This window comes from Manacus vitellinus, unplaced genomic scaffold (genome assembly GCF_001715985.3).
Source record: "Manacus vitellinus isolate BGI_N305 unplaced genomic scaffold, ASM171598v3 scaffold_81_pilon, whole genome shotgun sequence".
Lineage (NCBI taxonomy): Eukaryota > Metazoa > Chordata > Aves > Passeriformes > Pipridae > Manacus > Manacus vitellinus.
In genome coordinates, this window is record NW_021940822.1 from 1,361,016 (window position 1) to 1,372,857 (window position 11,842).

Consider the following 11,842-nt stretch of genomic DNA (forward strand, 5'->3'; position numbering starts at 1 on the left):
CCACACGTGGTGATCCCCAAATCCCCAACCCCCAACATCTGCACAGCAATCACTGGGTGCATGGCTCTCTTGCGCTGCCAGATACAAGTGCATGGTGATCCCCAAAGCCAGGAACCTTTCTGAGCCCCAGACACCTAGTCAGTCCGCAGAGCTGGGAACGGTGATCCTGGAGCCCGGCTGTCTCTCAACCGGGCTGTGCAAGGCAAGCAGTGCTGCCCGGGTGCCAGATGCCCTTGGCCCGGCAGCTCCTGGGCGCCACCTTGTGCCCCCTGCCCCCTCTCCTGGCTGTTCCTTCTCTCGGAACTGGCCCAGTTTCGTGATGCATCTTTTGATGGGAGCCAGCTCTTCACCAGGAAAAAGACTTCTGTGAGCTCATTTCCTCCATGAAGAATGTATCCTACCATCTCCTTGTGTATGTGTGCTGCTCCCCCCACACTGGGAAGCTTTGGCTCAGCGCAGTCTCCCTCTTGGTTTCGTGGGCTCGTGTGGGACATTGCAGGGCTGTAGCTCTGGCCCATGCCCTGCAGAGATGCCCACTGAGCCCTTCTCTCCCCACGTGCCCAGGACCACCGTGTTCACCAACGGTTCCCTGCTGATCACCCAGGTGAGGGCTCGCAGCACCGGTGTCTATAAGTGTGTTGGCCACGGGCAGAGGGGGAAACCTCTTGTATTGAAGGCGACTCTGCGGCTAGCAGGTGAGGTCCTGGGGCTGGTGACAGGGTGGGCAGTGGGTCCCAGAGTTCCAGTGTCACTCTGGAGCTGTGTGACGATGGTACATGGAAAACTGCTTGGTTTATCTGTGAAATGGTCCATCCTTGCTGCCTGGATGAGGGGAGCAAACATAGCTTGTGCACTCTCTACCTCGAATGATGCCTCCCATTTGAATGATGATGCTGGTGGGTTTCCTGCATGTTCCTGCCCTGTTTGAGCTCTGCTGTCTATTGCTCCTCTCAGAGATCGAAGAAATGGCACCCTTCTCCCCGAAGGTGTTGACGGCGAACCAGGGGCATCGCGTGTCCTGCACTGCCCCGCGAGGTGTACCCACCCCCCAGGTCTGGTGGGAGAGGAACCAGGAACGAATTCCCACTGCTGGCAGGGTGTACCAAGAGGCAGAGCAGCTTGTTTTTACCAGTATCACTGAGATGGATGCAGGGATCTACACGTGCCATGCTGCCAACAAGGCTGGAGAGAAAAAACAGGAGCTGAGCATCACTGTGGCTAGTAGGCAACTTTCTGAGAAGGGGGGAGCAGAAAAGGGGCTGGATGGGGGTTAAGGTGAGCTGGGGCAGCATGGTGCATCACCTCTCTGATACAGACAGGCACTTCTCTCATGGTTGAGCTGCCAGGCCCCCTGTCTGGCTGCACACTGCCTGTCTGGTCTGCACTGGTGCTGGTCAGGGGGATAGTGAGTGGCCCTGTGTAACCCCTTACCTTCGTGCCCAGCGGTACCCAAGTGGGTGGAGATGCCCAAGGACAGCCAGCTGGAGGAGAGTAAGCCAGGATACCTGCACTGCCTCAGCAAGGCCTCCCTGAAACCTACCGTCACCTGGTACCGCAACGGTGTCTCCATTTCTGAGGTGAGGTGATGGGGCAAGCCCCTGCTAGTTGTGGGCACTTCTGCTGGGCACCTGCTCTGCTGCTGTTGTTTTTCACCTTTTCCTAGGCCCAGCATCCCTGTCACCCCCACTTTGGCCATGTTCCTGGCACTATCTTCATCCCTCTGATGTATTGATACACAACTGGCTGTCTCTCACCACTTGGCTGCCAGTCCAGCCCTGTGCTTTTGGGGCAGTGACAAGAGAAAGGTCACTGCAGCTTGTCTCAGTTCTCCATGTGGGTCTCAGCAGGGATATGTCTATCTGAAGCATGGTGTGGGCATGTGGAGTGTCAGAAGTGCCACAAGCAAGGGCTGAGCCCAGGGCTAGTGACAGTGTCATTTCTGCCCCTCTCCTTCCCTCCCTCTGGGCAGGACTCACGGTTTGAGATTTCCGACAATGGGACGCTGCGCATCAACAACGTGGAGGTGTATGATGGGACCATGTACAAATGCGTGAGCAGCACACCAGCAGGCAGCATCGAGGGGTACGCACGAGTGCACGTGCTAGGTATGCTGACAGTCACCTCACCTCCTTCCCTTGTGGGGACCTCTTTTGCCTGGCAGGGTGCAGGTGTGATACCTGTGGCTCCAGTGCCTCCTGTGGCTGTGGGGGGTGTAAAACAGCACATCTGTCTATTGCAGAGAAGCTGAAGTTCACCCCGCCACCCCAGCCACTACAGTGCATGGAATTTGATAAGGAGGTTACAGTATCCTGCTCAGCCACTGGCCGGGAAAAACCCACCATCCAGTGGACTAAAACAGGTAAGAAAGACTTGGATGTGATATGTCTGTTTCTGACCTGGGGTCCCAGGAACTTTGTCCCACCTCCAATGTGGGTGAAGCAGCGGTGCTATGGCTGCCTAGGAAGCTGCCATGTGGCACAGTGCTTCATGCATGACTGGTGCATCCATCTTCTTGTGTCCTGCAGATGGGAGCAGCCTGCCATCCCATGTCAGCCACAATGCTGGCGTCTTGTCCTTCCACAAGGTGAGCAGGAGCGATTCAGGGAACTACACATGCATCGCCTCCAACAGGCCACAGGGCGAGATCCGTGCCACCGTGCAGCTTGTGGTAGCAGGTGAGGGCTCTGCAGCAGGCAGGTGGGTTTCCTACTGAGCTGGCCTTGCAGTGGGTTTGCCTGGGCGGCACCCAACTGGCATGCCCCTGCAGAGAAAGCAATGTCTGGCCTGACCCCAAGCTGTGCCCTGTGGCACTCAAGTGTCTGATTTGTCAGTGCTTTGCATGCAGCCTCAGAGGGCATGTGCCACTGTGCCAGTGCTGGCCCTGCACCCTTGTGGGAGCTCAGCACCATTCCCAGGAATTGATAGCGTTTGCGTTGGTCTCTCTGCCTTCAGTTTATGTCACCTTCAAGCTAGAGCCAGAGCCCACAACGGTGTACCAGGGGCACACAGCCATGTTCCAGTGCCAGGCAGAGGGGGACCCCATACCGCACATCCAGTGGAAAGGGAAGGACAAGATTTTGGATCCTGGCAAGCTGCTGCCCAGGTATACAGCCTCCATTCCAAGCTGAAATATGGTGCAGCCTGACGTTCCCCTTGCCTAGTCAGTATGTGGGTGCCAACAGTGCAATCTCGGGTTCCCAGCTTGGTGAGCACATAGTTGTCTCCATGTGCCAGGACCTGGACTCCTCTGATCCCAGGGTTACTCTTTTTGGCACAGCCTGCCAAGCTGTGATTGAGCTGCAGTCATTTGTTCTTGAGTGTTGCACAGCCTGAGATTGAAGATGATTGCACTAGGGACATGGGGCTGAGGCATTCTGGACAGATGGGGCTTCAGGTGCCCCAAGTCTGCTTCTGCCTTCTGGTGTTTGCAAAGAGCTCTGTGTGTGTGATTGGCAGGATTCAGATCATGCCCAATGGCTCCCTGGTGATTTACGACGTCACCACCGAGGACTCTGGAAAATACACCTGTATCGCTGGCAACAGCTGCAACATCAAGCACCGCGAGGCCTTCCTATATGTTGTAGGTAAGGGAGGTGCCCAGTGTTGGGACGTGGCCTCCTGGGATCCCTGGCAATTCTAGGCCTTGCTTCTGGCCTTATATGTGGGTGCTGCATGTCAGGTCATGCCTGTCAGGTAGTCACAACATCATCCCCATAGGGATGCAGCACAGTGTGCTGTGGGATGTGCCCAGCTTGCTGTGCCTGGATGAGGAGGTGGCCACAGCAGCAGGTGGAGGGTGGGGCTTTTCTCATTCCTACAGCACATTCCTGAGCAGGATTTGGGAGATCTCTTTACACCCTCATGTGGTCGGTGCTCTCTGCTCCACAGATAAGCCAGCAGCAGAAGAGGATGAGGGACTTGGCAGCCACACACCCTACAAGATGATCCAGACCATTGGGCTTTCGGTGGGGGCAGCTGTTGCCTATATTATTATTGTGCTGGGGCTGATGTTCTACTGTAAGAAGCGGAGAAAAGCCAAGAGACTGAAGAAGCACCCAGAGGGCGAGGAGCCCGAAATGGAGTGTCTGAATGGTGAGGCTGACACCCCTGAGGGTGGGGATTTCACTGCTGGCCCCTATGCCTGTGCTGGAGGGTCTGAGGGGCAGGGAGTTCCCAGGGAACGGGGCGATTCCTTGCCCTTGGTCTCTTGCTCTTGGTTCTGTCTACGGCTGGTGGCAGAGACCTGCTACCAGGTGAGAAATAGGAAAGTCGGTGTGAAACCTGCGTCCCAGCCTGTCATTGTGGGCATCTCTTTCTGCTGAGTTATGTATTGCTCCTGCATCCCAGCACCTGTACATGGCATCATATACACCAGGGGAGGAAAGGATCCCTATTGCAATGTAATGAAATAGTAGTACTCTGCTGGCCTCTTCAAATCACAGCTCAGCAGCTCCTGGTGCTGGAGAGAAGTTGTTTCACTGAACTCACTTTGTTATCCCTGAAACCCTTACAAGCTTTGAGCATCTACAGCATTCTCCAACAAGGACTTCTGGAGCATAACAGATTATCTAAAAATTCTCTCTTTACTTTTCAAGCTTGTCACTTACCAGCTCTGCACTGGAACACACAACTTTTTTGTATGTCTGGTTGTTCCTGCGTGTGCCTTTTCTGGTTGTGCTGTCACCTTCCTGAGATGGGGAGCCCCAGACAGGATTTGGTGCGTCCACCTTGCAGAGTGACACAGCTGTGCTATGTCTTCTTCCCAGCTGTGCCCCTGGCTTCAGTTCCCTGTTGACAGAGCTGGCTGAGCCCACCACTGTGGATAAGACATTGCTTTCCTCGGGCCTCACATTGCATCTTTGGCTGCACCTCCCAGTTCTCAGTGTCACTGCAGCTGGCCTCTGTCTTTGCTGCTAGATGCACTGGCAGCTTTGGCAAACAGCTGCCAGCAGTACCCCATCCATGTTGGCAACGTGTTGTACTGCCATGATTCCTACCTTCTGTGTGTCCGTTGAAGGATGTTTCCTCATGTCCTGTAGCAGCTGAGCTGCTCTTTAACAGCTGTTTCCATGAGACCCAGCAAATAGATTAAACTGGGTTCCCATTGTGCATGAGCTACAGGACTCCTTCAATGAACCCAAGAGATCACTGGGGCATAATTTTCATTTCCAAAAGCCGTTTCATCTTTCTCCTGACAACGTGGTTGTCCTTGCATCACTGATACTAGTGAGGACTTGTAAGTGATGGGGCACAGTCGAGTTTGCTGTCCTTAATCCCCTGAATCTCCCGATACCTCCCCATAAGTGCAGATGTTTCCCCTCCCAATTCTCTAGCACACAGCCATGACCTGATCACATGTGAATTGCTGTGAGGGCCTGGCAAAAGATAACTGCTGGATTTGTCTCCTGGTTTTCTTCTTGCATTGGTACTTTGAACAGAGCCAAACCTCCAGAAGAGAAGTCTGGCTGTGGGGAACTCCCTGGGAGCAGGCATGTGGGAGCATCTCTGCAGCTTTGTGGTCTGCTGCTATCACTACTGTGAACTCTTTCTGTGGACAAGTCACAGGCAGCTCACCTGTGTCAGCAAGCACTGGCCAACATCTTCTTCCTGGGACAGGATTTTTTTAAAATCTTTTTTGAGGTGGTCTCAGATTTTTATCTTGGCCTCTCTTTATTATATTTTTATTCTGCCAGAGTTTGCCTCTTCTTATTGCCTTCATCTGTAACCAGTTTAGCTATCAGAGAGATGCATCCTCACTGCTACAAGCAGATCCAGCTGCCCAGATGTCTACATTCCTCTTCATAGCCTGTCTGGAGAAGTGGTTTGTGTTTGCTCTCAGCTCCATTGGAGTCATCCCACTCACCATAGTCTTCAAAGATCTGACTCTATGCCTCTTTTTGATATGGTCCCTCTTAAGCTGAAGTATCTCAGCACCTACCTCAGTAACTACAAGTATTCCCTGGCTGACTACCAGCTGACTTGTCCAGTGCCCTCAGAATCCAGAAAGATTTGACCTTCCTATGGATGTGCAGTAGATCCTTCCTATGGATTTCCTATGGCTCAGTCCACTCCTAACCAGTCAGTTTACCTTCCAAGGTCATGTCCTTGTTGTGCCACAGCCTCTATAAAAAAGTGTGCTTGCTCTCAGTATCCCTCTGTCTGACTGTGCTGCCTTTTTTTTTTTTTTTTTGTGAATACAGACATAGCATCTGGGGAGGCTAATGGCTGTGGGGACTGATTTCTGAGGTGGCATGTGCTAATGTCTCTAGGGCAGGATGGCATTGTCTCCTTCTTCAGGTGTTGCAGGCAGGTGGGCAAAGTAGGCCATTTCTTTACACTTGGTTTGCCTCTGGACTGCTGGATACACAGATTAAATTCCTGTTATTTTTGCAGTCCCCTTGTTATTAACTGCCTTTTCCAAGCTCTGTAAAACAGTCTGTTCTCAAAAGCATCTGTTCTTGCTGCCTGCTGGTGCTGTCTCTCAGTGGCAGCACACTCACTCTACAGCCTTCGGGATTTTCTTGGCACTGTTGCAGTGGTCTTCTTGTGTTGTCTTCTTGGCGTGAAGCTTGTAGTCTTAAGACATGATCAGTCATGAGTGCAGACAGCACAGGGTCAAACAGTCCTGCTGATAATTAGTGTAAAAACAGGGAGAGTTTAAGTAGCATCAAGCTTTGATTTATAGGATAGGTGGTGTTTTTTCACTATTGTCTTCTGGAAATCTTACTCCAGCGTGTGAGAGTGTACGGCTGTCAGTAGCCATGGTTCTTAAGTCAACATAACTCAGTGTTCACAGCTGCAGTCCTACCTGTGATAAAGTCATGGTCTCTGTCAGGGTGGCCAAACCTGCTCAGGATGTGCTAGTACCTCTCTTGTACACCTTCATTGTAAGCATGAATGTACACGCACTCCTATGCAATAACCTTTGATGGAAATTACAGGCAGTGGGATTCCTGTTGGAGTTAATTTTTTGTTGGGTTAAGTCTTAATTTTGTGATTTCCTTTTGCATGGCTAAGTGTTTGCCTAGTGCTTGTTTCAGGACTAGCTGAAATGCAGTGTGCACAGTAGTACACAGAGTGATGCTTAAGAGTGTGTCAGCCACCTTAGCTCAGAGCTGTGCCCTCCTTTACATAACAAATCCTGCCTTCAGCTTATGGAAAGTACCATTTCCAAAGTACCATTGATCCAAAATGCCTTTAAAATCAAGGTTTCCTATCTATGCAGTTGTTCCTCTGCAAGCTGCCTGTAAAACGCACGGTTCTCTGCTTTCCCAAGGCAATAATGTTTTGTCCTCTTCTTTGGCTTCTGTTTATGCTAAGGAAATTTCTAGTGGAGTTCCTGTGCAGAAAATTTGCTGGGATTGATTGCAAGGACAGCGCTTCCCAGCATTGCTTTAACGAAGCCAGTTAAAGTCCAGACTGATCTGGTCTTACAGGTTCAAGATTTCCGAAGACATGAGCATTGCTGGCTTGCTGGGAAGTGCGTAACAAGCAGGGACATCAAGACTGCAGCAGCTGAGGCCAGATAGACTTTAGATGCTCTTTGGCATCACGAGACTGTGCTTATAGTGAGCAGGGTTCACTCTGCTCCATCTCTCTGTCATGCCTCATCCTCTGCTGTTGATCTGCGGAGTTTTGTCAGTGGTAGTTTGGATGTAGCCACCGCTTTGGAATGACTGAGTGGCATGGGATGGACAAGACCAGATGGGGCTGGCTGGTTCTGGGACCAAAGCCATTGCTCAGCATCTGATTTCAAGGGTGGCTGCAGGGCTGCCAGAGATGAGGCCGGAACTGAGCCCAGAGGGAACAACTCCATGGAGGCCACTCTGTTGCCTGGGGCTAGACATCAAGCTGGGGTGCTTGGAGCCAGTTGTGAGTGCTTGGAGTGTCAGAGGCTCGGAAGGGGTTAAGCCCCAATATAACATTCTCTGCACAGCCTGGCAGGATGCTGAAGCCATTTGTGCTTCCCTCACAGGTGGTGCTTTGCTGCAGAATGGGCAGATGACAGCAGAGATTCAGGAAGAAGTGGCCTTGACCAACCTGGGCAGCAGCTCTGGGGCCAGCAAGCGGCACAGTGCTACTGACAAGATGCACTTTCCACGTTCCAACCTGCAGACGATCACAACCCTGGGTATGCTGGGCCACCCTGGCCCTGACCCCTCTCCAGCAGGAAATCTGACTGAAACCCCAGCTGTCCTAGCCAAAAAATGGAATGTGCTGGGGTACTGAGGGCCCTGCAGCCACTGGACTGTCAAATACACATGCTGTCCTAACACACGCTCTCTTCCCATGTGCTTCTCTGCACTTTCAGGCAGGGGTGAGTTTGGCGAAGTGTTCCTGGCCAAGGCCAAAGGTGCAGAAGATGGTGAGGGGGAAGTACTGGTCCTGGTGAAGAGCCTGCAGACAAGGGATGAGCAGCTGCAGCTGGACTTCCGTCGAGAGGCAGAGATGTTTGGCAAGCTGAACCACTCCAACGTGGTGCAGCTGTTGGGGCTGTGCCGTGAGGCAGAGCCACACTACATGGTCCTGGAGTATGTGGACTTGGTAAGGGCCCTACCAGCAGTACCTGCAGTGGAGCAGGGGGATGACAACAGTGGCATGGGGCTTGCAAGTGTGACAACAGGCTGGCAGCACAGGGCAGGCAAGGTGTAGGGATACCAGGCTGAGCTTACTGCTGTTCCCAACCTGTGGAGGAGTCTCAAGGGGAATGAAGTTCTTCTGCAAGACCTGGAGGTGACTGTTCTTTACATCCTCCTGATTCCTGGTTTATGTCCTGGACTCAGCTGTGTAAGCTAAGCTGTGGGACTGCATGCTGCAGAATGGCTGTGAATGCTAAGGGCTATAGGCAGTCTGGAGTTTGTAGGAGAGAAATCAATCTGGGGCATGAAAAACCTCCTGGAGACTTCAGGCCTGCTTGCCCTGATCGTAGCCACTTGAGGCCCAGAAGCAAGATACTGGTTGCCCTGCAAGGCAGGGACCATGGATCAGGAGATGAGGATCTGCGGGTCTGCCAAATCCAGGCACTGCAAGGACTGATGAGACTGGCCACATGTAGAGGTGCTGTGTCTTAATTGCTCTCTGTCTCCCAGGGGGACCTGAAGCAGTTCCTGAGGATCTCGAAGAGCAAAGATGAGTCTCTGAAGCCACAGCCTCTCACTACCAAACATAAGGTGACAGTGCAGCTTTTGAAGTGCTGTGGGGTTGGGGACCTAAAGGAGGACAGCCAGTGCTGACACCTCTCTGGGGTCAGGTGTCTCTCTGCACACAGGTGGCCCTGGGGATGGAGCATCTCTCCAATGGCAGGTTTGTGCACCGGGACTTGGCAGCCAGGAACTGCCTGGTCAGTGCCCAGCGGCAGGTCAAGGTCTCATCCCTGAGCCTCAGCAAGGACGTGTACAACAGGTCAAGTGGGAGCCTGACAGGGGAATGAATGGGGGTGGAATGGCGCCAATCTCATTGCCTGCCTGTCCTGCCCACAGTGAGTACTACCACTTCCGCCAGGCCTGGATCCCGCTGCGCTGGATGCCACCTGAAGCTGTGCTGGAAGATGAGTTCTCCACTAAGTCGGACGTGTGGTCCTTTGGGGTGCTCATGTGGGAGGTCTTCACGCATGGGGAGATGCCCTACACTCCACTGGCAGATGATGAGGTCTTAGCAGGTATGTGGAGTACCTTGCGCTGTCTCTGAAATTGTAGCCTTATTTCTTTTCGTGTGGTAAAGGTGGCCAGACAAGCTGTGTGATGTCCCTCCTCTTGACATGGTGCTAATCTGTCTGAGGAGGCTGTCCCAGCCTGCATGGAGAATTGCTGCCCTCCTTGCACTCCACAGAGAGGATCACAGCCCTTCCCTATCGCCCTTTGAACTTTTCTTTCATGCCAGGTCTGCAGTCAGGAAAGACGAAGCTCCCGCACCCCGAGGGCTGCCCTTCCCGCCTGGCCAAGCTGATGCAGCGCTGCTGGGCCCCCAGCCCTAAGGATCGGCCCTCCTTCAGTGAGCTCGCCACCACCCTTGGGGACAGCTCAGCTGACAGCAAAGCCTGAGCATCCGGCCCCCTTGCTGGTGAAGGACGTGGCGGGGTGGAAGGGGGTCTCTATGTGCCTGGGGAGCCCCTGGCACTCCTGCAGCCCCTTGCTGAGCCCGACCCCAATGCGCCAGCAAGCAGCTCAGTGCCAGCAGCTGCTGAACTCAAAGCACAAGCCAGTGTACCCCAGCCCCACCTCCCTCCTCCACAGGTCCCAAAAGACAGCCCTTGCTGCCTCCTGCTCTCCGCCTGCTCAGCCCGGTGCCCTTAGGCTGCTGGTGTGGATGGAGCGCAGCTCCCCCTCATCCAGTGAGAGCTGGGGTGTCCCTGCTCACCACGTCCATACCTACCGGCCTGGCCCGGCCTCTCTCTCCGTCCATCTGTGCTAGGCATGCCTGACTTCCCCACACCCCCATGGGTACAGGCCAGCCAACAGGAGCACAAAGTGCCTGGCATATGAAGGAGCTCACTACCTTTCCCAGTTACCCTGTGCCTTTTTTTGTACTATGACTCTGGGCAGAGCCCCCTCTCTCCCTCTCCCTCTTCCAGAGCGCTGACTCCTCCCTACCATAGTATTTCTGTTACTGGAATGCAGCCTAGAGTGGGTTAGTTTGTTTGCTTGAGTGGAGGGTACTGCAGCCAAGAAGGGTTGGGTTTTGTTGGGTTTTTATGTGCTGCTCTCAATAAAGAAGGCGCTTTTTTTTTGGTTTTTTTTTTGTCTTTGTAAGATGCTGCTGTCAGATAGCTGTTTTCTTCCACATAGCTCCTGGGAAGGGTTGGGGCCAGTTCTTCAGGCATCTGTCTCCTGTGTTTAGCCCTTTAGCCCCCTTCTCAGATGAATTTGAGCTTTGTGTTCCCTAAGGGAACACTTTGCCTCAGCACTTACTGTCTCTCTGGGCAGTCATGGGTTGCCTTCCAACAGGAACAGGTGTCTCAAGAGAAAATGTCCCTCTCAAACTCCAAGCAAACAACCACGTTGACAGTCTCCCCCCCGTTCAGGTAGTAATGGGATTTGTGCACATACCTCTGTGGCCTGGGGCAGCTTTGCAGCCAGCACTGGGTTGTGTTTTTGCACAGCTGCTACTACTTGAGGAACACAGAAGCTAGTAGGGCCAGGCCTGTATGGGGATACTGGGGGAAATCCTGCTGTCATATATGGTCTGCAACCCTCTCTGTGCTAATGGCCCAGAGCAGTGGCAGGGTCCTGGCAGGTCTCTTCTTGGGAAAAGAAAGGTGGGCAGATAACGTACAAGAAGCCCCAGCCCCCACAGCATGAACATGAGCCAAGTCCCTTGGAGACATAGTGAGATGCAGGGCTTGACCAAGATCCAGACCAGCAGTTTCACTTGCTGCTCAGCTCTGTGTTGGGGAGGTTATTGAGACAGATCTGAGCTCTTCCAGGAAGCCTACTCAGGCTGAACTGGAGGTGATAGGCATAAGCTGCACCAGGGACTTTCATGTTGGGTATTAGAGAAAATGCTTCCCCTCGAGTGTAACAAAGGTCTGAGTCCCAGAGAAGCTACAGCATCTCCATCATCATCATCAGAAATGCTCAACTCTGGACCACTTAAGTCCTGAACAGTCCAGTCTAGATGGCTCTGCTTTAATCAGGCATGGACCAGAAATGTCCAGGATCCCCTTCCCACCTCTGCTACGCAGAGAGGCTGCGTAGATACTGGAGGGTGGAAAGGGCTCATTTCTTGAAGTGTGCTAGCTGACTCTGAGCTCAAATTTGGTCCAGGAAATGGCTTGCTTGGAAATTCTGCAAGCAAGTTTGCTGGCCATAGAACAGTTATCGAAAGTGTTTGTCTGTTTTCCAAC

At 53.0% G+C, this 11,842-nt stretch overlaps 1 protein-coding gene across 1 annotated transcript in view; it reads left to right on the forward strand.

The window, feature by feature from the left end:
- The window catches only part of PTK7 (protein tyrosine kinase 7 (inactive)), a 36,851-nt gene extending 26,120 nt beyond the window's left edge, over positions 1 to 10,731 (forward strand). Inside the window, exons 6-20 of the mRNA XM_008922790.2 lie at positions 565 to 695; positions 955 to 1,221; positions 1,444 to 1,577; positions 1,970 to 2,105; positions 2,240 to 2,359; positions 2,526 to 2,675; positions 2,953 to 3,103; positions 3,457 to 3,584; positions 3,889 to 4,092; positions 7,976 to 8,131; positions 8,312 to 8,544; positions 9,090 to 9,170; positions 9,251 to 9,402; positions 9,480 to 9,658; positions 9,880 to 10,731. Of these exons, the coding sequence (XP_008921038.1) occupies positions 565 to 695; positions 955 to 1,221; positions 1,444 to 1,577; positions 1,970 to 2,105; positions 2,240 to 2,359; positions 2,526 to 2,675; positions 2,953 to 3,103; positions 3,457 to 3,584; positions 3,889 to 4,092; positions 7,976 to 8,131; positions 8,312 to 8,544; positions 9,090 to 9,170; positions 9,251 to 9,402; positions 9,480 to 9,658; positions 9,880 to 10,040 (2,383 nt within the window). The 3' untranslated portion in view covers positions 10,041 to 10,731. The remainder of the gene's footprint in view (positions 1 to 564; positions 696 to 954; positions 1,222 to 1,443; positions 1,578 to 1,969; positions 2,106 to 2,239; positions 2,360 to 2,525; positions 2,676 to 2,952; positions 3,104 to 3,456; positions 3,585 to 3,888; positions 4,093 to 7,975; positions 8,132 to 8,311; positions 8,545 to 9,089; positions 9,171 to 9,250; positions 9,403 to 9,479; positions 9,659 to 9,879) is intronic.
- Positions 10,732 to 11,842: the final 1,111 nt, after the last annotated feature.